Raw genomic sequence first — 21,664 nt, 5'->3', positions numbered from 1 at the left:
TGCCACTAGCACAGATCCCTAGTGTAGACAGATCATTTCCTCCAGCAGGGTAAAGGAACCCAACAATCTCACCAATAGCAAATCCCAATGTCCACCATTAGCACAAGTCCCTAGTACAGGTTGGAATCCTGGTCCGCCACAGGCCTGAGTCTCAACTGTCTTATCAAATAAGAATGTCCATTTTAAACACAAGTCAGCATGACCAAATCACCCAGAGCCAGTTTTTACAGTCAGGTTGTCTATGCACCAATTTCACCAACAGTCTCCTCTTGTCAAAATATATGCAATAATTCATGCTGCTCATTTCACACATTTTTACTGCTGATAGATGCTGCTAATGTCATTAAAATTATAGAAGTAGCTGCCTTGAGCAGGTTAATAAGATCACTTACTACACAAGTTAATTTCACATTTTTCACTGGAACTTTTTAGGTTCATAGATTAATAAGTAGCTACCATACATGCAGTCCCAGAGACCATTCAGTACCTCGCACAGCAGGCAAATGGAGACCAAGTAAACTACTACAATACTGGAAGCTATCTTTTAAGATGCAGCACAAAAGGGTTGGTATGTTTACCAGTTACCCTAATGCAATTTTCATTCAGTGCATTAATGGCCATAATAGCATCTCAACATGCAGTACAAGCAACTGTGTTTCAGAATGGAGACTACTTCCTTGCTGCTTTGAAGTACACTGTGAGCTGTATGGAGTCTGCTTACACTTTTCCTCTACTTAGTGGTAACATGAACCTCAAGTCTCAGTTACTTCCCAGCTTGTCTCCAATTTTGATGGGATGCTCCTTATACAACAGCTTTTGTTGGGCCTTCAATGCCCATCAGACCCTTGTTTTTCTGCAGTAACTTGCATCTGTTCACATATTTCAGTCTGCACCACAGGAAGCTTATCTTAGAGCAATATTCTTAACAGCAACTTACACTACTTTGCTGGTCCCTCATACAAGATGTTATTTGTGCCTGCTTACATGTACATACCAGATGTAATGGTCCAACAATTTTAAGCCACTTTCCGTTCCATTTTGATCTCCAGACCTTGTATTTGCAGTGCTGGTCAAATAACAGCCATCTTCAGTCTGAAAGCCCTTTCCAGTTGCAGACTGCTCTGTCCTCACTGACCACGTGTAGGCTGTTGGGTGTGGGACACTACAACTGACAGATGTTTCAGGATGTTTGCTCGTCTTGGGAGCCTCAGCTTTACATGCTGGCAATGAGAGCAGTACTAACATCGTTGGGCCATCCAAGAGTTCCTAACTCAAGGTGGGATATGTATTCAGTCAAACATGGATGGTTGGTGTGTAAGAAAAGGGAGAAACATTGCGTCTCACTATGTTAATGAGCTGCAAGAGTGTGACAAACTGGGGATAATCTTACATTTATCTTGCTTTAGTAGATACACTTACACTTACCCACTGCTTACGGAGTCCCTCAAAGAACCAGATAAACTTTTTTCTTATAGGGCAAATCAGTGTGGCATCTCTCAAGCCAATACCAGCAGCCCTCATTTTTTGCATTGGTTACTCCACCAGGCTAATCAGGCCAAGAGAGTCTTAACATATGTCCACCTGGACGCCTTTACACGTCTAACAATGGGTTTCTAGGAAACTTAAGATGTCAAAGCCAGAGTCATTCTCAGAGCTTCTTATTGGCCCAAAGCTGGTCCCCTGCTATTATGAAGTCACTTTGTTCATTACCTTTGTAAATACTGCTCTCTGGCAAGATAGAAATGAATGAATGAATCAATTGTTTAAAACTGTCCCTCCATTGTAATTCTCTGACTTCGTGTATGAGCCTGATGTGTAGTGCAGACTCATTTATACCCCTGCTGAGGTTTTTACAAAAGGGAGACGCGAGGCAATAATTCTAGCTGCTGTGACAAGTTTTTTTTGTAATCCAAGAATTTCATCTCACTGATATGGTAGAGCTGCAATGTGGAATGTAAACCATACTTACTACAGGAAAAGTCTAGCAGCATATGTGATCCTGGTATCCAATAAAGTGTTAGGATAATGGTTTCCTAATGTCCAGCTGAAGAGACCATGGTTTAAGCTGCAGTGATGTGCAAGACAAAAGTACTGAGGAGTGGTATTTATATGTAAATGTCATAAGCATCATTTCACACGATCTTTGCTTGAGCACTGCAGTATCTCATATAACACAGAACTTTCTAATAAAATACAAGAGATAAGCATGGGTATTTTTTGTGCAGTACTTTTCCCAATGTAGATAAATACAGTCTCATACTGTTGTCATAACAGAATGATAAACTGATGGCTTGCTGCCTATCGCTGCTAAATGGCCAATTAGAGAGTGTCTAGTAATCCTTTGTTAATATATGCACACTCTTCTGCTCTGCATTCACACTCCATCACTTTCATGTTTCATTATGAACGTCTGCAGTCTTTTGGGAGTGTTGTGAATTAACTGGCATAACCAGTGAATTTCTCAGGGGAGGGACATTTGTTAAGTTTGAATAAAGCATGTGTTACTGGTTTTATTTAACTTGTAATTACATTAGTCGAGTACAATTATTATAGACTGCTGTTTGGGCCAACTATTTCCAATTTCTGTATGACAGCTATTGTTGTACACTTGTGGACATAGGCTTATAGGAATGTTTGTGCTGTGCCATTCTGACATGGGTACTGCACACTTACTAGGGGTTGTAATTTCTGCTGTGACTATTTCCACTGCAGCTGACTAGCCTAAATGCTACTCTCATGAGTTACATGGCCACAATCTGCATTCTGATCAACTGTTCAGAAACAAAACTACAGAGGTACTTGCCGATAATATTTTTATCTCGTCTGGGTCCCACTCACCTCAGTGACCATCACAACTGCTGAGACAGTGTGCCTTAAATCTAAATGCACAATGATTTACAATCTAAGGAACTTGCCCACTAGAAGTCTTACTGTGTTATGTTATGACAACTTGGCAAGGTTTTAATCTGAAGGCAAACCACACCTGACAACTGTTATTGATTTAGCAGAATTTCCCACATTTTGCCAATTTTTGCCATGTCCCTTGTAAAGTTTTTAATCTTCTGGTAATTGAGTTGAGGATTACAGTCACTCAGTAATGTTAGTCATTAGAGATGCATACTTATGTTCAGAAAATGCATGTTGATGTAAAACCTCCTCTTTTATATTTTAAGCGAATCACAGTAATATTTTAAAACTGTCCCTTACTTTGGGTCTCTGTCAGACTATTTTTGGCTTTGTCCATAATTCTTGAGCAAATAATCTGAAGTACGCCAAACACTATGGTATGAACTGCTAAGGAATGCAGATTCAAAACACTGGACAAGAGTTGCACAGCACAATTAATAATCACACTGCTTTAATACGGTTAATAAAGAAGGCATCAGTAAATTAGCTTTGGGCAGACTGCTAAAAAATTTACTGTGAGCTGTCGATCACAGGAGCTACATTTCAACAGATATGAGAGAGAAGTGTTTTGGGGAGGAGATAAAAATTAAACAAATGCCAAAAAATGCATAACTGTATCCTTTGAGAAGTTACACATGCAAGAACTGGCCCAGTTGTTCGGGATTTGGGAACTTATGTGGACAGTGACCTAACCTTTGACCATCATGCTTACTGAAAGTCTTTGCATTACTGCACAACTTATAAAAAAATGGACTGTGCCTAGCTATAGGATGTTACTCCCCCCCCCCCCCTTTACTCAGACCTCATTAGGCCAATCACCAAATATAATTCCCCTTTGACATATCTGTTCAGACACATGCAACAACTGGAATGCCCACAGAGATGCCTTACTAAAGGGATACAAAGCCTAAACATGTCCTACATGGACTGACTCAAAGCCCTATCTCTACAGTGTCCTACAGACTACTAAAAGGTCACCTGTGTCTGGCATAGACTTGCTGCACATCAGCAATTTAAATGGCAGCACAAATACTCAGTCGAGAGATTAAAACCTCTTCTGCAACAACAGAACGTTTGGCGGGGCAGGTATATCTCACAGTGTGTACCACTGCTGTGCAACAGACTCTCCATCTACATAAAACAAAGATCATCCCTGTCCATACTCAAGTGTAACTTAGACCTATGGATGGGAAACAAAATTTACCCCAGGACTGCCCCCTGTATTACTAATGGACAGAGGCAGCTCCTAAATGCTTTATCCCGTACTTGGGCCCTCTCTAATTATCTGTGGTATGAGCCCAGTTATTTTCATTTGTAGTTATATACAATTAATTGGCCATGGGCAAGGCCAATCTATACCAAATGGGATAGGTTATTTTGAACACAAAGGGAAACTGGCTAGGCTTAAAATGGCTTGCAAGGGCAGCTAGACTAGTATCTACCTATGAAAGACTACAATTGAGGCATAACAAAAGAAGATGAACTGGCCACTTTGGAAATAAACAGTGAAATGCACTTAGAAAGCCTGTTTTGAGAGATGACCTGAAAGACCAAGATAGTGAACCACAAGAAATAAGAAGTTATGTACTCACCATAACGTTCCATCTGAGTAGGTGGCTTCATTTGTCTGCAACCTGTGCGTCTTGGATCCGATATCGGATCAGAGCCGGCAACTATTTATACAGCTATGGATCCGAGCTCCTAGCTCCTCCCCTCACCCATAATCCCCTGCCAACCCCAAATGACCTCAGATCAAGTTTGCCCTCCTACGTATACCAGGAAAGGTATCCCAACGGGAAAAGGCAGGATAATACAACAAAACTAACTCTTCTGAAGGCCAGGGGGAAGGGGGGGGGTGGTTGCAGACAAATGAAGCCACCTACTCAGATGGAACGTTATGGTGAGTACATAACTTCTTAATTTGGAGTAGGGACTTCATTTGTCAGCAACCTGTGGGACAGAGTCCCGAGCTACCTGAATCTTGGGCGGCCATCATGGAAGGATGTTCCGGAGCACTGCGGAGCCAAAGGATGCTCTCCCTCTGGAAATGACGTCCAGTTTGTAGTGGTTGATAAAGGTATGAGATGAGGCCCAAGTGGCTGCCGAGCAAATATCATCCAAGGGAACTCTAGATCTAAAGGCAGCAGAAGTAGATATGGAGCAAGTGGAATGTGCACGGACTCCTTGAGGTGCGGGCCTCCCAGAAGCTTCATAAGCTAGAAGAATACATTGGGAAATCCAGCGTGATAAGGTGACCTTCGAAACGGCTTTACCCAAACTGAATTTGGCAAAGGAAATGAACAGCTGATCGGATTGTCTGTGACCAGCAGTCCTATGAATATAGAAACGCAGCTGCCTGTGCACATCTAAAGAATGCAGCTTGTACTCTCCTTTATTTTGATAATTAGGGAAGAAAAAGTACAGTTTTGTACCTACCATAAATGTAGATGTCCGATAGACATGCAACTGCAGTCATAACATGTGGGTTGTCCTGCCTCAGGCAACCCTCGGTCGGCCGGATTCCAAAGTCTGGGTCCGACGTCGGCTGATGTCGCATTTCTCTCCGACGTCAGAGCGGCTGGAGTACATAAGCATCAGCCGACGCCATTTTCTTCAGTGTTTCTTGCCCCAAATGCCAGGTGCCCTCCAAGGAAGGCTGTAATCAAATTGGAAGACAAAAACAGGATTCCAAACAAATAAATGAGCAATAAAACAAATACACCATAACAGATATCCCCAGCTAAGAGAAACAGGGATAGGAGTGGACCCTAGGCATAGAGGGGTATGGAGGGAGGGAAAATCCGACTGCAGTTGCATGTCTATCAGACATCTACATTTATGGTAGGTACAAAACTGTACTATGTCCTTCAAGAATGCAACTGCAGTCATAACATGTGGGTAGAATACCATAGCTTAGCTGGGGGAGGAGGAATGCTCTAGGAGAAAGATGGTGTGGCAATCAAACCCTGCAGGACTGCCGAAGCAAAGCCTGCTCTGGATCTGGAGTATAGAGGGAGATTGTAGTGTTTGGAGAATGTATGCACGGAGCTCCATGTAGCAGCTTCTAGAATGTCCTTGGTAGGCACCCCTCTTAAGAATGCTGTAGAGGTGGCTGTAGCTCTAGTGGAATGTGGTCTGATATTGGCTGGAACAGCCTTTCCATGAAAGGAATAACAGAATCTGATGCAATGCCCAATCCATTTAGAAATAGTCTGTTTTGAAATTGCTTTTCCTTGGATTGCAGGGGCATAAGCTACAAAAAGTTGTTCAGACTTCCTACTGGCCTTGGTTCTGTCCAGGTAGTATCGAAGTTGTCTGTGAATGTCCAAGGCGTGCAACAGTCTTTCCCCCTTATTCTCAGGATTGGGGAAGAAGGCAGGCAGATGAATGGCTTGATTTAAAGAAACCCTAGATACCACCTTTGGCATAAAAGTAGGGTTGGTCCTTAATGAAACCCTGTCTCTGTGAAAAATAATAAAGGGTGGTATTGCCATTAGGGCCTGTAACTCCAAAACCCTTCTTGCTGAGGTAATTGCCAACAGGAAAGCTGTCTTCCATGAGAGAAATTGCAAGTCAACTGAAGCTGCTGGCTCAAATGGAGGTAGAGTCAGTTTTTCCAGAACAAAATTGAGGTCCCAGGCTGGCACTCGGGCCTTTCTTGGTGGCTTAATGTTCTTGATTCCCCTGAGGAATTGCCTTAGTAAAGGGTGAGAAAAAACAGGAGGATCAGTGTTGTACCTAGCTGAAATAGCAGAAGCATGCATCTTTATGGAAGAATGAGAGGCCGTTCTTTAACATATCTGCCAAATATTCCAAGATGAGTGGGATGTTCAACAATGATGCATCATGTCCCTTGCTGGTATTCCAATTGCTGAATCTTTTCCACTTTGCTAAGTAAACCTTTCTGGTGGATGGTCTTCGAGCCTCTGTTAGTATCCGCTGAGCTTCCTTGGAGAGAGATAAGTTGAATTTATTTATGGGATCTCCCAGGCTGTTAGCTGCAGTGTCTGAAGATTTGGATGCAGTGTTTTGAAATTGTGTTGAGTCAAAAGTAGAGGCCACTGGGGAAGGGCCCACTTCCTGGTGTGACATATGCTCCGTAGTAGTGGGTACCAGTGTTGTCTTGGCCAGTCCGGAGCTATTATGATTTCCTTGGGTTTCTCTGCTTTGATCTTTAGTAATACTGAGGTCATCAGTGGCAGAGGTGGGAATGCATAGATTGCTAGGGAGTTCCAGTTGATGAGAGGGCATCTATTTTCCAAGCTTTTGGATGGTATGTCCTTGTGCAGAATTTTGGTAGAAGATGGTTGAGGTGAGAGGCAAATAGGTCCACTTCTGGCTTGCCCCTTGTCGAAGTGAGCTGTCTGAAGGCCTTTGGATGTAACATCCACTCGTGTGGGTCTGTGAAATTCCTGCTTAGGCTGTCCGCCAACACATTGTCTTTTCCTGGAACAAACTGGGATTGTAACTGGATGTTTAGGCTCAGTGATTTCTCCCAAAGCTGCATTGTCAGTCTGCAAAGGGGGTAAGAGTGAGTGCCCCCTTGCTTGTTTATGTACCACATCACAGTGGTGTTGTCTGTCCGTATCAGTAGATGGCCTTGCTGGAGTTGGTGTTGAAAGGCCTCGATGGCATGCATTACTGCCAGCATTTCCTTTTGGTTTATATGCAGATGTGTTTCCTTTGGAGACCATTGTCCTTGTATACACCTGCCTTCCATGTGCGCCCCCCATCCAAGGTCTGAGGCGTCTGTAGTCATGGTCTGTGTTATCTGTGATTTTGTGAATGACATACCTGTGTTTGCCTGGCTCACCGAGGCCCACCATAGGAATTCCTTTTGTAGGCATGGAATGAGTGGTATGATTGTCTCCAAGTTGTTGCTGTGTTGAGACCAAATGCTTTTTAGATACCATTGAAGCTTTCTCATGTGTAGTCTTGCTAATGGAACCAGGAGAATGCAGGATGCCATGTAACCCAGGGCCTGTAGGAATCTCCTTGCAGTCATCTGGGTGAGTTTTGCTAAACCTTTGAAATAATGAGTTAACTTCTCTTGCTTGTCTTCTGTCAGGTAAGCCATCTGAGAGGCTGTGTCTAGTTTGGCTCCTAAGAAGATTATTTGCTGGGATGGCTGCAGTCTTGACTTTTGGAAGTTGACTGTGTATCCCAGAGCTTGAAGTAATCGTATGACATAATCCAAATTTTTTGTCAACATCAATTTGTCGTCCGCTTGTATGAGGCAGTCGTCCAGGTACGGGTAAATTTGTATACCCTGGAGCCTGCAATGAGCAATTACTGAAGCCAGGCATTTTGTGAATACTCTGGAAGCAGTAGATAAGCCAAATGGCAATGCTGAGAATTGATAATGCTCTGGCCCTGCAAGAAATCTGAGGTATCTTCTGCAGCTGTGTCTGATAGGGACATGCAGGTATGCCTCCTTGAGGTCCAGAGTAATCAGCCACGACCCCTTGCCCAGCATGGGAAGGAGTTGCTGTAGAGTCAGCATTTTGAACTTTGGTACTATGAGAAAGGTGTTTAATGCGGACAAGTCCAGTATTGGTCTCCATAGAGATTCTTTTCTTGGAACAAGGAACAGTCTTGAGTAAAACCCCTGGTCTTGTTCTTGTTGTGGAACTCTTTCTATTGCTTTCATCTGAGTCAGCAGAGTGATTTGCTTGATAGCCTCTGCCCTCTGATTTTGTGGTAGGTTTGGCATGCCTTGTTTTCTTGGTAAGGTATGAAAATGAAACCTATACCCTCGGTCTATAATGTCCAGAATCCATTTGTCCTTTGTCAGTCTGTGCCAGTTTTCTGCAAACAGAGATAATTTCCCGCCCAAGGGAGCTTCTAGTTGTTCCCTGGTAGACGGTAGTAGAGGAAAGTCATTGAGATTGTGGTTGTGGGGCAGGTGAAACCCCTGCGTCACTTCTTTGGTTTCCTGGCTGCCATTGTCGTCCCCTGTAAGGGGCCTCTGTATTGGCCTCTTCCTCGGCCACGTCTGTTCTTACCCCTTTGAAACTTTTCTGGATTAGGAAAGGACCAGTTTTTTGAAGGCCAATTCCTACTGAATCTGGGGGGTTGAACCTGGAGGAAATCTTTCACTGTCTGAACTGATTTTGCTTTTTCTTCGATGGTCTTTAAGACATCCTTAGCATTTGCACCAAATAGCTTGTTCTTTTCCAAAGGTGCATCCAGAAGTTTTGCTTTTACGTGATCTGGTAGAGGTTGATCTTTTAACCAAGCATGTCTACGAATGACTGCCCCTGTCATAGCTGCCCTACATGAAGCTTCCAGTGCATCATATCCACACTGCAGGAAGTGATTGCTTACTTGCTGAGTGTTATGTACAGCTTCCTGCAAAGTCTTCCTGTCTAAAGGATCAGGAGTAGCTAATGTTTTTTGTAAGTCTTCTAACATGTAATCCTGATATTGTAACATATGAAAAAGGCAATTTAAAGCTCTCCTAGATAAGGTAGTGGATGTGTAAACCTTTTTGCCCCATCTCTCTAATGACCTAGCTTCCCTGTTGGAGGGTAAAGGATTTTTTGAGGTGGAGGCTGAAACTCCTTTAGGCCCCTGTGAAATAGTTTCCAAATCAGCAGTATGGGCCCTGAATAAATGGGAAAGAGTTTCTGGGACCCTGTAATACCTGTCTGGCTTGGCTGGAGCAGGAGGAAGAGAATCAGCGGTAGCACTAGAGTCAGAATACAAATCATCCAGAACATCAAGTACAGGAGGAATAGCTAAGGGCCTGTGCTGAGGCTTCTTAAGGAAAGTCCTAAGGCGTTTCCTAGAATCAGAATATTCCTGACCTTGCCACTTGAAATGTTCCCTCATGGTGTGCAGAACTTCCCCAAAAGAAATATCCTCAGGAGGGAGGCCGAGGGATGGAATCTTCTGCATCTGAGTCCTCATAGGTCTGAAAGAGCTCTTCCTGGCTATCAGAGTGGACAGAGCCCTCAGAATCTTCATCTGAAGGAGTAGGGTCAGAGGGTTCAACCCGTGGCCTTTTATCAGGAGGGGGCTGGGATCCTCTCTCAGGATGGGCCTGTGAACCTCTAATCATGGAAATTAAATCAGCAGCCATGGACATAATTTGTGTCTCTGGAGTCGTCTGAGGTAAGGATTTAGAAGTAATATGCTTTGTTTTGCTGGCTGCCTTAGCCCTAGTGTAGGCCTTAATAGACATGGCCATAGGGGGCCTGGCAGCTCCACGTGCAGGAGTGACCTTGTCTACAGCAATGGTCTCGGGAATTTCCTCGGTTTCGGTATCCGGAGGAAAATCTACAACTGGCGTCGGAGTAATGTCTGGAATCGGAGTCGTCGGTAATGCGGTGTCTTCGGTTCGGAGCGGTGGAGAGACCGTCTCAGAGGGAACCAGAGCACTCGCGCTAGGTTTTGGTGTGGAGTCGGTAGTAGACGCGGGCCGAGGATGTCGATCCCGGTCTTTTCGCTTTTTAGGAGTTTGCGATGTCGGGAGATCCGACGGCATGGTGTAAGCAAAAGTATCGCCGAAAAAATCTTCAGCGAACTCCGCCCGGCACCTGAGAGTGCGCTTGTTGAAGCGAGCACAGGCTACACAGGCCGAGACGTCGTGGTCTGGGCCCAGGCAAGGGAGACAGTAAGAGTGGAAATCCTTATGAGGTATTTGTTTACCACAAGAAAGACAATTGTTAACTTTTTCAGTAATTTCTGACATCGGCTGAGGCAAGAAAAGGTCCCAAACGGGGTACTTAGCTTTTTTGATGACTTCGGTATCGTAGAATACAGGAGCTGACAGACCGGCACTTGCGAACTGCTTCTGCTTCGGACACCGCACGGCAAGAAAGACTGAAGAAAATGGCGTCGGCTGATGCTTATGTACTCCAGCCGCTCTGACGTCGGAGAGAAATGCGACATCAGCCAACGTCAGACCCAGACTTTGGAATCCGGCCGACCGAGGGTTGCCTGAGGCAGGACAACCCACATGTTATGACTGCAGTTGCATTCTTGAAGGACATCTGGTAGGCTGATGGACTGATTGATATTGGTTTCTGAGGCCACCTTGGGTAGGAAGGAGGGATTGGTCCTGAGGTACACTCTATCCTGATGAAAAACCAAGTAAGGGGGTTTTACGGAAAGAGCTTGAAGTTCCAAAACTCTTTTTGCTGAAGTGATGGCTACCAGGAATGCTGTTTTCCAAGACAGATATTTAAGTTTGGCCGAGGCAGCTGGTTCAGAGGGAGAAGCAGTCAAGGCTTGAAGAACTAGTGATAGATCCCAAGGGGGTACGGCTTCTTTGATAAGGGGCCTGAGCAGAAAAGTAGCCTTGAGGAAGGTTTTACATAGTTTAGCTGACATCAAAGGACCTGTCTCATGTCCCACATGGTAATGGGACATGGCTGCCAATTGTACCTTGACTGTCGAACAAGCTAGCCCCGTGCTGAAAAAGTCCCGTGAGGAAGTCCAACACGGACGCTAACGGAGCAGTGAAGGGGTCCAAATTATGATGTTCCGCCCAGATGGAAAAGCGCCTCCATTTACTGCGGTAAACTTTCCTGGTGGAAGGTTTATGCGCTGCCACCAAGATGGCTTTGACTGGTGAAGAGATGCCGGGAGCCCTGATTAAGAGTGGAACTGGAGCAGCCAAGCTGTCAGCTTCAGGTCGTCCAGATTCGGGGTTGGTAAGCCTGATGGATGGGATATTAGATCCGGGCTGGGATCCAGAATCCAGGGAGGATTCACCAAGTGAGATCACAGGTAAGGAAACCAAGTTTGCCAAGGCCAGAATGGGGCAATGAGGATTATTCTGCTCCCCAACCGAGAGGCTTTCTGTAAGAGCTTTAGCATCAGGGGTAGAGGAGGATAGGCATAAAGTAGACCGGGCGGCCAAGCATGCACTAGAGCATCTCTCAGGGCTTCCCCTGGTGGGGGAAATCAGAGCGAAGAAGACGTCGCATTTCGTATTTGAGGGAGAGGCAAAGAGATCACAGCAGGGTTGCCCCCATTTTGCAAATATCCGCTTCGCTACTCGGGAGGTGAGAGACCACTCGTAAGGGGAAAGAATAGTGCGGCTGAGTTTGTCCGCCAGAATGTTGGCCCGTCCCAGAATGTGCGTTGCGATCAGAAAGCGGTTGGTGGAGATCGCCCATTCCCACACCCTCATGGCCTCTCAGCAGAGAGGGTAAGACCTGGTTCCCCCCGGTTTGTTGATGTACCAGACAACTGACATGTTGTCCGTCTGTATCGCAATAGTTCCTAAGGGGAGAAGGTTCTGAAGTGCTTGCAACGCTAACAGCACCGCCCTCATCTCCAGAACAGTGATATGCAGGGAGGTCTCTGTGTCGTTCCACGTGCCTTGGACTGTTCTGCCTGAGCAATGCCCCCCCACCCAAGGCGAAAAGTGTCCCTGGTCACCGTGACGAGAGGAGGTGGAGCGCAGAAGGGTCGGCCTGTATGGAGGTCTGGGGACTGGAGCCACCATAACAGGGCCCTCCTGCAAGCCTTGCTGATAAGATATAGGGTGATTAAGAGGAAGAAGCTGAAAGGACCACTGTACTTGGAGGGTCCACTGTAGTACCCTCATATTTAGACAAGCGCATGGAAGAAGCGTTATTGCCGCTGCCATGGAGCCCAGTGCCCTCAGGACCAATTCCGCCGGTGGAGCTTCTGATTGGAGGATGGCCTGCACATGAAGTCTCAGATTCTGTAGTCGTTCCGAAGTGAGGTAGGCTCGCAGACTTCTCGTATCCAATTTGGCCCCTATGAACTCTATCACTTGTGTCGGAGCAAGGGAGGATTTGTCCGTATTGATTGTGATGCCTAACTGGGGGGCTAGGCGGAGAAAAAAGTCTCTGGCTGAGCAGAGTAGATGCCTTGTTGGGGCGGTCAGGAGCCAGTCGTCCAGGTACAGGAAGAACTGCATTCCCTGGAGTCTCAGGTGGGCCGCTATCACTGCTAAAACTTTGGTGAACACCCTGGGGGCTGTGGTAAGGCCAAAGGGAAGGACCCTGAACTGATGGTGGCTGGCTCCCAGCCGGAAGCGGAGAAACCTCCTGGATCGTCTGTCCATTAAAATGTGGTAGTTCGCATCCTTGAGGTCTATTGAGCACATCCAGTTGTTCTCCCGCAAGAGGGGGAGAATGGATTGAAGAGTGACCATTCGGAATTTCTCCTTGGTTACTGACAGGTTCAAGAGGGAAAGGTCTAGAATTTGTCTCAAGTCCCCCGTCCTTTTTGGCACCAGAAAGAACCTGGAGTAAAACCCTAATCCAAGCTGGTCTGGGAGGATGGGTTGGATGGCTCTTTTTTCTAGTAGCTGCTGGATTTCTGCGGCTGCAGCCTCTCTCTGACTGGGTGGTACATCGGGGAGGTTCCTGAGTCTGGGGACATGTTGCATTGGGATTTTGTAAACTCTGGATATGATCCGAAGCACCCAGCGGTCTGACGTGATGGACTCCCATGCCGCCAGATGCCTCGAGAAGCGCCCCCCCCCCCCGACTGCCTCCAGAGTGGAGCAGTTGGGCAACCCCTCAGGGCTGTTGCGTGGGCCGATCAGAGAAAGATTCTCTGGACCCAATGTTTCTCAGGGCCCCTCTGCCTTTAGGGCGGCGTCCTCCCTGTCCTCCTCTGCCACGGAAGGACTGGTTGTCCGGAGCAGGTTGGGAATGTTGCGATTTCCTGAACCAATCTTCTTCTGTCCCTTTTGGTTCTTGGAGAAGGACCTCTGGGGAGCAGAGAAGCGGACTTCGACGGCAGACGTCTTCCCGTCCTTCTCGCTCTGGACAAGTGTCTCGCGAACGGTCTTGCCAAACAAAGCAGAACCATCAAAGGGGGCATTCGCAAAGGACGCCTTAAAAGGCTCCGCGAAGTCACAACGTCGGAGCCAGGCCTGTCGTCTCATAACTAGGCCTGCTCCCTCAGTGGCGTGAGACAACAGCCGCATAGAGGTATTGGAAATAGATCTTAGAGTGGCCATACGAGTGGAGTACAACTACTTGTCCTCCTCCGACATGGACTCTGGGGGGAAGCAGTGTATTCTTTAATAAGATCTCGCTGCATCCTGATGACATGTGCCATGTAGTTCAGGGACCTTACTGAGAAGGTCGCTGAACTAAATACCCGCTTCCCAAGGCGACCCATCGAGCGGGACTCCTTGCTCGGTGGATGGACCGAGGGGCTCTCCTGAGCTAGTTCCCTCTTAGTGGCTGCCGCCATCAACATGGCATCTACGGGGGGGACCCTTGCTCCAGTGGGACCGGTCTGCGGGGGGGGGGTCTCAAAATCCTATCCGGGCATTTAGGGACTGGCTCCACAGTGTCCGGCTCCTTCCACGCCCTGGTGGTAACAAGGTCCACCAGGGGGTCGGACAGAGGGGACACCCAAGAGGTAGATGGGCCTGCTTCGAATGCCTCCAAAAACACGGACTCGTTTGAGGAAGCCTTGGGGGCAGACCACCCCCCCCCGATCCTGAGCATTTCCATGATGTCTCCAAAGGAGACATCCTCAGGGGGTGACCTTGGGGAGCCTTCCCCTTCATCAAAGTCCGTGTCCTCTGTTAATGACTCAGGGGAGTCCACGTGCCGCCTCTTACACTTATGCTTGTGAGGCACTTCCTCGGCGGGGCTGTCCGAGGAGGTCTCACCAGCAATGTCCTGTTCCAAAGGAACAACCTGGGACATCGAAGCAGGCTGTCCCTGTGGCCGGGTGATGGAAGCCTGACCCAGCAGAGAGGGAGTGCAGGGTGGAGCCGAGACAAGGGCCGGAGGTCTGGATGCGCTCGACAGAGCCCTCTCCACTACATCAAAGGCCGAGGGGGAGCCGCTCTCCCTGGGTTCAGAGAGCAGACTCCCACTCAGATCCGATGAAGGGATCGGAACTGGTGCAGAGACAGTTGATCTGAGGGACCAGTGTGCTCCAACCTGGACGGAGTCGAAGGCACACTGAATCCCTCGGATCAGACGATGGAACAGACAGACTCGAGGGCAGGGTTGGATCCGAAGTACCCAGTACTGTCGGCGCCGACCTACCCCCGGCTCCAACGCTGCCCAGCTCCAAGCGCTCCGAAACCGGGTTGGAGAAGGATCTATCGGAGCAAAAAAGAGTGTCGAGCTCCCCCCCCCCCGAAGGGGGGGGGGGCAGGAGCACTCCCATCTGCAGCTGGGCCTGGATGAACCTTCTCATCATCCGGTCCAAGTCTGCATCAGACAGGTTGTAGGTGGATCTCGACGAGGCCACCGAGGCAGGTCTGGAATGCCGCCTCGATGACCTCGACGGAGATCGGGTCTCCTCCTCCTCGGGTCCCGGGGAGAAGCAAGGTGATCGGAGCCAAGGAGGAGACCTGGAAGCCGTGGAGGGAGAAGCCCGCTTAGCTGGGGGGGCTGAAGTGGAGGCCTCGGCCCGCTGCTTGTGGTGCTTCTCCCTCCGTTTCTCCCTCCTGGCCTCCCTGTCCTCCGGTGCCTTAGTGGGAGTTTGAATCCCGGCCGGGAGAAGGGGGGCAGGAGTGGCCACCACCACAGGCTGAGGAGGTGCCATGGGAGTAGCGAAGGCCGAAGCCAAATCTGGGGGCAAAAGTCCCGCCAGGACCAGCTTCAACCTCCGCTCCTTCAGTGCCCTATAGTTGAACGCTGCACAAATGGTACATCCCGAGGACAGATGTTCAACCCCAAGGCACTGAACACACAGAGTGTGGCCATCAGCCAGAGAGAGCTTATGGCCACACTCGGTGCACTTGGAGAAGATGGGTTTTGGGGCCTCTGACATAACCCAAACTAAGTAAAACTACACAAGCATGCTAGGCCCCAAACGCAAGCAACACACACACACTAACGACCAGCGAGGGGAGGGTTAACTAAAAATTTAAGAATCAACAAAAAAAAGGGAAACCTAATACACACACACACTGTTTAAATAAATGAAAATTATACTAATCTGAGCAGAAAAGAGTCATTTATCTGAAAAAATGCCAGGAGCTCAATTATCCAGCTGTCACACCTAAAAGCGACAAACTAGATCTGGGGTCATTTGGGGTTGGCAGGGGATTATGGGTGAGGGGAGGAACTAGGAGCTCGGATCCATAGCTGTATAAATAGTTGCCGGCTCAGATCCGATATCGGATCCAAGACCCACAGGTTGCTGGCAAATGAAGTCCCTACTCCAGATCAGTAATTACAACTGACTTGGTAAAAGATGGCAAGAGTCTGCAACTTCTCACGTAAAGTTAATGAAGGCACAGGAGTTTTGCAGCTAAGGTACCCGAGTCATGTAATCTTGTACAGCCACACGATGGCTTGTGGGATAACTACAGTTAGACAAAAATCAAAATCACATCCACATGCTAGATCCCATATGGGTAAATAGTGGTATAAAATAAGTAAGACAAATACAGTACCATAGGGGTGTTAAAAATGTAGGAATCAAGACAAGTTTTTTTGAGTTTGTGGATGTGGTTCTCCTTTATGTGATATTCAAGACTGGTACTCACAATCCACTGTTTGCACTGGCAGTAGGTAGGTACAACTGACAGCCATTTACTGCACCTGCTGTTCTGATTGTGATAGTCAGTTGGTTAAGCTCTTGAAACAAATGGCACAAAATACTACAACCCACTCAAAAAAAAAAAAAAAAAGGTTATGCCACCTGCAGATTGCTTTACTATCTATCCTGACAAACATATCATATTCTACAATCACAACAACATGGGATCTGCAAATATCCAAGTGTAATGAAAAAATTGTGCTCTGGGTATAGGCAAGGGAAACAAACAGGTTCCGTATTGCAATGGAAACGTCTAATGCAAGTCTGCAACAATGGAAGCCATGCATTCTTGCTTACTTTTATTACTGATTCCCCAGCCTCCAGCCTGGTCTTTTGCAAACAGCCTTTTCGCTTTCATGTTTGGCAAACTTCACACTTGACACTCATGAAATGCTTTTGCTTTCTGAAGAGAAACCGTGCTGAACTTTACACATTTATGCATTTTATTATACATCTATGTTATATTTGATTCAGTTGCTTTGTGAAGCTAGTGAGAATTGGGGGTGGCAAAAAGCAACATGTGGTGTCTTTAAATATTATTTAGACTGTGCAGTATTTTCTGTAGTATAATACTAATACACAACACTCCGTGTAAATTTATTCATAGTGCCATCACAATTACTTGTATGCATTACAAGAGTTAATAGTGGCCCTTTAAGCGGGCAGCAAAGTCACAACAGTATTGGGGACAACACAGGTGGTGCTATACAACAGGAACCTGAACCTCCTTCACAGAAAGTGAGTCCCAATCTTTATCACCCGTCTTTAAATTATCAAGATAACAGTTCTCAAGAGTGCTGGCAATGTACCTACAGTAATTCTGGAACCCTTTATTTGTTAATGTGATAAGCTAGTAACCCCCCATGTTCAGTGATGAAACTATAAAAAAAAAATTAAGCCTATAGAAGTACTGGATGCATTTCATTTTTGCCTTTAAGTAAAAGCACAAGCATTTATTATACAAGCAATGAATGTTCTAGCATTTGTCTGCGTTAATCTATGCTGTGGTCTTCCTTGGAAAGTGGCAATGGCCCAGTGAGGTTACGATACAAAATGTGTTATTATAAATATAATGTACACCATCCTCCCCCAAATGTGCATACATATATATAATACAACTAGCGTGAAAATAGTCAATTTGCAACAATTAAATGTGTCAAGTTTTAAAAAAAAATTACTTTACCCCTTCCTTTTTTTTTGAAAGACTCCTGTTGGTCTTCTATGATCCTTTTCAAGGCTTCTTTTTCTGTGTCACCCTCGACAATTTCCCACGTGGTCTCCTTGTTTTTCAAGGTTAGTGTTCCTCCATGAGCTTCTTTTGCTTTTTCCAGTGCTTCCTTTGCACTGCCTTTGAAAAGGATGATACCCTATTTACAGAAAGTGACAGGCTCCAGTTAGTGAACTTGAAACTTCTTGATTCTTTAATCCAAATATGACAGTTTTGTTTACAACTTTAGCATTACTAAGCATTAGAGGGTTGAAAAATGTCATCTTACATATGGCTGGAGTTTCCAGTCAAAGACTGCATTCAGTCTACACCAGTAAGAAACAAGCATAGGTAAATGCTGAATCTTTGCTTGCACTGGTAGCTGAATTGCAACAGTAACAATCTGTGGCTGACAATGAACATGGGGGATGAGGCATTTGTCAACTGCACATTAAAGGTTGTACATTTTCAGTAGATTCAAAATATTACACAAAGGCTAGGAGTGGAAAACTGATACAGTTTTTCAAACTCCTGCCTGTCTGTAGTTATCTATCTTGCTGAGTAAAACTAGAGTCTGAAGGGCAAATCATACTCCTGTGTGGGGAAAAAAATTGTTTCAATATATATATTTTTACAATGAGTACCGATTATTTGAGCAGTTTATTAGAATATCCAACCAATAACAGACCTTAAAATCCATGAAACACTATCATTTAAAACTTTTAAATTTCCCCAAATGTACACAAAACAAAACGAATAAAGAAAAATACATAATGTTCACCTATTTCACAAGGTCCTTTGAATGGATGAACTCATTTCCCTTACTTAATATAATCAAATAAAGATCAGTTGTGTAAAATCTTACCATAACGACAGATGTCCTTCTCTGTTGCAGTATTTTTACAGGAGAGTTGTCTGCTGCAAACGACCAGATGTAGTCCAGTATACAAGAGACTTTCACTTCATACAGGTGCGTGGTATGTCGCATGTAGGCTGCTATTGGACATCGGCCATGTAACATACCCACACATCATCCTCAGAACTGAGTGACCCAGGACGAACGTCTAAGGGAAGTATGTAGACGAAGTACATCCATGGAAGAACAAAGTCAAGGGGAAGGAGGGAGAGATGGAATACTGCAGAGAAGAGCAGGACATCTATTGTTATGGCAATCTTTTACACAACTAATCTAAGCCCTACTATTCCTGTATTGCAGTATTCTTTACATGAAGAACACCAAAGCTCATGAGGAAAGGGAGGTGGTAGGAGCACTGGAGCTCTCTAGGAAACCATTGAGAATAGCCCTGGCAAACTATGCTCTAGATTTGGAAATGTCCAGTTTGTAATGCTTGGTGAAAGTATGGACTGAAAGACCAGGTAGCTGCCTCCAGAATGGAGTTAGTGTTCAGTCCTTTGGAGAAGGGGCCAGAGCAAGCAACAGCCCTGGTAAAGTGTGCCTTAACAGGAGAAGGGGGCTCTTTCCATGGTGCTCATAGGAGAAGGAAATGGCTTTAGAGATCCAGCTGGAAATAGTGTGTAGAGACAGGTAGTCCTAAAGCTCTAGGGTGAAATGAAACAAACTGGTAAGATTTGTGGATTCTTTGTTTTGTCAAGATAGAACCTAAGCCATCCTTGCAAATCCAAAGTGTGCAGAATCCTCTCCACAGAGTTTTGTGGAGTGAGGAAAAAAAGGTAGGTGAATGAACAGGCTGGTTGAGGGATAACTCATTTACCACTTCAGGCATAAAGGTAGGGTTGGTGCGGAGAGACGCGCTGTGTCTGTGGAACACAGAGAAAGCAGGGGAAGCCATTAGGGCCTGCAGTTCAGAGACTCTTCTGGCTGAGATTAGTGCAAGTAGCAAAATAGTTTTCCAGGGGCAGTATTTCAAGAAAACAGAAGCTGCCAGCTCAAAAGGAGCTACGGTCAGTTTTTCAAATACAAAGTTAAGATCCAGGGGGGGGGGGGGTCTCATGTAAAGGATGAGGGCCTGTAGCTCTGAAACTCTTCTTGCTGAAGTAATTGCTAATGGCAGAGCTGTCTTCCATAAGAACTTTATATCAGCGGTAGCAGCTGGTTCAAATGGAGGCAGTGTGAGCTTTTCCAACACATAACTGAGGTCCCATGCAGGTAATGGTGATGATCTAGGCCTTAAATTTTTGGCTCCTTTAAGATACTGCTTTAGTAAAGGATGAGAAAAGATTGGTGGCTCTGTACTGTAATGAGCCGAAGTGGCAGAGGCATGGATTTTGACTGATGAGAAAGATAGGCCTTTGTCAAGCATCTCAGTTAAGTATTGTAATATCTGAGGAATATGTGGTTCTGCTGTATCAGTTCATTGTGCTCGATTCCAATCACAGAATCTCTTCATTTGTCAGCATAAGAATTTCGAGTAGTAGGCCTTCTGGCTTCCAAAATGACATCCATCACAGCTTTACTGAGAGGTGTCGTTTGTATGATTACAGGATTAGCCATGCTGCCAGGTTCAGAGTCTGTAGTTGATTGTGCAGAATCTGATTGTTTTGCTGGGGCAGTAGTTGTGGATTTTGAGGTAAGGTCCAAGCTGGGTATTGAGACAAGTTCCTTAGGATTGGGTACCAGTATTGGCAGGGTCAGTCCGGGGCAGTTAATATCATCTTTGGCTTCTCTTGTCTGGCTTTTTAAGAGGACCTTGGGTAGAAGAGGCAAAGGAGGAAAGGTGTAAACTGATAGGTTTTTCCAACTGAAGGATAGGGCGTCCGCTTTCCATGATGGTCTGTGATAAGTCCTTGTGCAGAATCTTTTCAGTTGACAATTTTGAGGAGAGGCAAATAGATCTATGTCCGAGCTTTTTCCAACTGAAGGATTGGGCATCCGCTTTCCATGCTTGTCTGTGATGAGTCCTTATGCAGAATCTTTTCAGTTGATAATTTTGAGGAGAGGCAAACAGATCTATATCTGGGCTCCCCCATTTCTCTGTTTGAGCTTGAAGATGTATTTGGTAGGTCAAAGCTGTGTCCCACAGTGCCATGGCTAATCTGCAAAGGGGGTATGAGTGTGTGCCCCCTTGCTTGTTTATATACCACATGACTGTGGTGTTTTCCGTCTTTATCAGTAGTTGTCCTGGATGAAGCAAGTCCTTGAAGGCTGTTAGGGCATTTTGAACAGCTAGCATCTGTTTCTGGTTGATATGTAGATGCATTTGTTTTGGTGCCCATATGCCCTGAATACATCTTCCTGCCATGTGGACCCCCCAGGAATAATCTGATGCGTCTGTTAAGGTTTGGCTGGCAGGGGGTAGAGTGAAGGGCCGTCCCATGTTTTGTTGACAGGCCTTTGCCCACCATAGAAAATCCTGTTCTAGGCAGGGAATGAGAGGAATCACTGTTTCCAGACTGTGTGAATGTTGACTCCATAAACATTTTAAGTACCACTGAAGTTTCCTCATATGCAGTCTTGCATATGGAATTAGTAGGATGCAGGATGCCATGAAGCCCAGAGCCTGCAGAATTTGTCTTGCAGACGACTGGGTTTTTGTTGCCATCAGTTTGAAGTAAGTAGTCAGTTGCCTTTGTTTGTCTGGCGTGAGGTAAGCCATCTGGGCAGTTGTATTCAAGCTTGCACCCAGGAATGTTATATTTTGAGAGGGTATCAGTTGTGATTTCTTTTCGTTTATTGTGTGCCCTAGGCATGTTAGAAGCCTTTTGACAAATGCCAGGTGTCGTAGAAGAGAGAGTGTCCTTGTTCTCTGCTTGAATGAGACAGTCGTCCAAGTAAGGATATATCTGAATACTACTTTGTCTGCAAAATGCAAGTACTGGTACCAAGCACTTTGTAAAGACCCTGGGCGCAGTAGATAAGCCAAAGGGCAGTGCAGAGAATTGGTAAAGCATTAAGCCAGCCTTGAATCTGAGGTATCTTCTGAATGACCGTCTTACTGGGACATGCAGGTATGCCTCTTTTAGGTCTAAAGCCACCAGCCAAGCATTCTTGCCCAGCATGGGCAGAAGCTGTTGCAAAGTGAGCATTTTGAATTTTGGAATGTCCAGGTATGTGTTCAA

The 21,664-nt window shown here is 45.9% G+C and overlaps 1 protein-coding gene across 1 annotated transcript in view; it reads right to left on the bottom strand.

The window, feature by feature from the left end:
• Positions 1-21,664, bottom strand: part of SSB (small RNA binding exonuclease protection factor La) — a 742,287-nt gene that overhangs the window by 311,890 nt on the left and 408,733 nt on the right. Inside the window, exon 7 of the mRNA XM_044075347.1 lies at positions 17,603-17,786. Within this exon, the coding sequence (XP_043931282.1) occupies positions 17,603-17,786 (184 nt within the window). The remainder of the gene's footprint in view (positions 1-17,602; positions 17,787-21,664) is intronic.

Source organism: Protopterus annectens, chromosome 6.part1 (assembly GCF_019279795.1).
Source record: "Protopterus annectens isolate FY-2018-M chromosome 6.part1, PAN1.0, whole genome shotgun sequence".
NCBI classification, from domain to species: domain Eukaryota; kingdom Metazoa; phylum Chordata; order Ceratodontiformes; family Protopteridae; genus Protopterus; species Protopterus annectens.
Note: the sequence above shows the minus strand (reverse complement) of the source record. Positions and strands in the feature narration are given on the sequence as shown.